This window comes from Oratosquilla oratoria, chromosome 35 (genome assembly GCF_046742065.1).
Source record: "Oratosquilla oratoria isolate Oo_2021 chromosome 35, ASM4674206v1, whole genome shotgun sequence".
NCBI lineage: Eukaryota > Metazoa > Arthropoda > Malacostraca > Stomatopoda > Squillidae > Oratosquilla > Oratosquilla oratoria.
In genome coordinates, this window is record NC_134811.1 from 12,208,664 (window position 1) to 12,211,163 (window position 2,500).

General features: G+C 41.0%; 1 protein-coding gene across 1 annotated transcript in view; it reads left to right on the forward strand.

Annotated features, from left to right (window-relative positions):
• The window catches only part of LOC143018542 (fibroblast growth factor receptor-like 1), a 307,326-nt gene that overhangs the window by 216,516 nt on the left and 88,310 nt on the right, over positions 1-2,500 (forward strand). The window contains exon 2 of the mRNA XM_076173981.1: positions 1,468-1,572. Coding sequence (XP_076030096.1) covers positions 1,470-1,572 — 103 coding nt within the window. The 5' untranslated portion in view covers positions 1,468-1,469. The remainder of the gene's footprint in view (positions 1-1,467; positions 1,573-2,500) is intronic.

A 2,500-nucleotide genomic window follows, 5' to 3' on the forward strand; every position in this document is an offset into this window, starting at 1 on the left:
GATGACCCTGCTCATAGGGTCATCTCTGAGAGAGATGACCCAGCGAGGACGGAGCCGTGGGGTGCTCACGTAGTTCGTGGCCACGCCAAATACATTTTATCTGATGAGAGATGGTGGGGATGGATCAGGAATCTGTCTGGAAGCTTGCCAGGGATGATTCTCGGGGAGAAGGGTAGGTGAGGCTATGCGCTGCCATGGGGTTGACTATCGTGGGTTGTTCGTTTGGTTTCTGTTGCGGATTCAGGATCCCCTCGGGGAGGGGGGGGGTACTTGCCACGCGAGAGGATCTTGTGGTTTCCCCTTGTGGGATTTCTTGAAGTAATCTATCCCAAGCTTCGCGCCTGAGGTTGAAATCCAACGATGGACACTCTAAGAGATATGTACAATGGCGAGTCAATTTCTCTTGGAAATTTTGATGCACCAGGCTTTTAATCCTGGGGGAGTTTTGCTGCGGCCGAAGCCGTCACCTATGCTCTATGTGCATGGGGAGCCTAAGTAAATATTACTTAGTAGTCTGACCTCATTTGCTCTCATACATCACACAAAATTACACTCAATTAAAATTTATTGTCGAAGGTTCTAATTAAAGGTCCGTAAAGAGACAATGAAGTCATTGGGGTACATTGAAAAATAAAGGGAAAAAATTGCATATTTTAGGTTCCTTATGCGCCAAAATAGACATTTTATCTTGTACCAGGCAGACAAAAAAAAAAAAAAAAAAAAAGAAAGAAAGAAAAAAATCTTTGTTTTTACTTTGTCATAACTACAAAAAAAGGGAAAAGTACTCTCTAGGAGAGTTCGCCCTTTACTAGAATTCGTTTTTAGTCTCTTTTTCATTTCATACGGCATGTTGACTGAGCGCAAATCTTGATATAAATGATGAGGACAACTGCACACCACCCCCTTGAGCTCGCGAGGTTCTGAAGGAGAGGCATGGTGTTGACATTCCCTGTCTCTGCGTTCTTCGCGTTTTGTGACACATCCAGCCGCGTCGCTGGAACTGTTGACAACGAGATTTATGCAACTTTGAATCGCTCCTCCACATTCGTTTTCCCCAATGTGCTCCTCACGTAAATAATTCATTCAGCGTCAGGTTTCCTCATATGAAATTGTGGTGGTGAGTTAAGGAAGTTTGCCAGGTATAGGTAGGGGTGCACCTTTATGTAGGAATGAGTTGTTGATGTGCTTTGCAGACGGGAGACGGGGAGGAGAACCCATCACAGTATCAATTTTTGACGACCTTAGTCCTCTTCTTTACAGAGTCGAACTTTTCGCATTTGAAATAATTGTTAACTTTGTTATCTGAGTGAAAGAATTAATCAGAATTTAATCCACTTCTTTTCCAGCGCAAAGCCATCCATTAAATGAATAAAGTAATCTGGCGTGAGCCAGATATTGGTTTGTAGTTTATGGTGCTTTATTATTATTTTGTTTTTTCTAAAATTTTCTTTTTCTTCTCCTTCACAGCGATGGTGACGATACATGCTCGGACTGTGTTGGAGATGTTGGTGACAGTTGTGGGAGTGGGGCTTCTTGTCCTCACGCCGACCTGCAGGTCTTCAGGAGTCAAGGGTGAGTCTGGACGATGAAATTTCCTCCTTCAACCAATAAGCGCTCCAAGGTCGAGACAACTTTTTCCAACCGAGGAGATTTGTCAAGACCCACTTTTTGTACTTTAATCCCGAAACTGAGTAAAGTTGCTTGGCTTAAAAAAAAAAAAAAAAAAAAAAAAAAAAAAAAAAAAAAAAAAAAAAAAAAAAAAAAAAAAAAAAAAAAAAAAAAAAAAAAAAAAAAAAATCTTAACATTTTGTCTTTGTACTTAATGGAATATGGGTCCCTTTTTCAAATCTTTAATGCCCAGTGATGACGCTAAGCTGAATAAGTATCTTCAGCATTAACCAGGATAAAGTCTTTAAATATGTGAAATTCATTCTTTTAAACAAATGCTTCTAACAAGATAGGGTTTCTGCACTACAAATCGGGGCTCCAAGACAAACCCTAGAAACTGCTTTGAATTGTATTTCCGATTACCATAAAGGATCGCAGATTTGTGTTATTTCTTCTGTCTTTTGAGTTTTGTTTGACCTCTTTCCTACGGTAACATCCAAGTCTGTACAGTGCGTCAGTGTTTATGACGTAACTATGACGTCACTATGACGTTACTATGACGCTTCTCCTCAGGCTGAATGGAATCGTCTGTAGTAAACCAATATAATATCTTTAAATTGCACCAAGAAAAATCGTGGAGCAGAGGGTAGCGTTCTTGCCTTAAATGAGGGAGGCCCGGGTTCGATTCCTGGGCAGTGCGAAAGGGAAATAGTTCAAATCGCACATTCATGGCTTAGCAACAATTCTATGCAACGGCAAATATCAGAGGTGCAGTATACCAGTGTCTCCTAGCGGTGATGACACATAATCAGGACGGTCACATTTTCCATACATAAGATGTACCTTCTTTCCCTAAGAGGCTACTACCGCTAGGTGCTCACATTCTTTATAA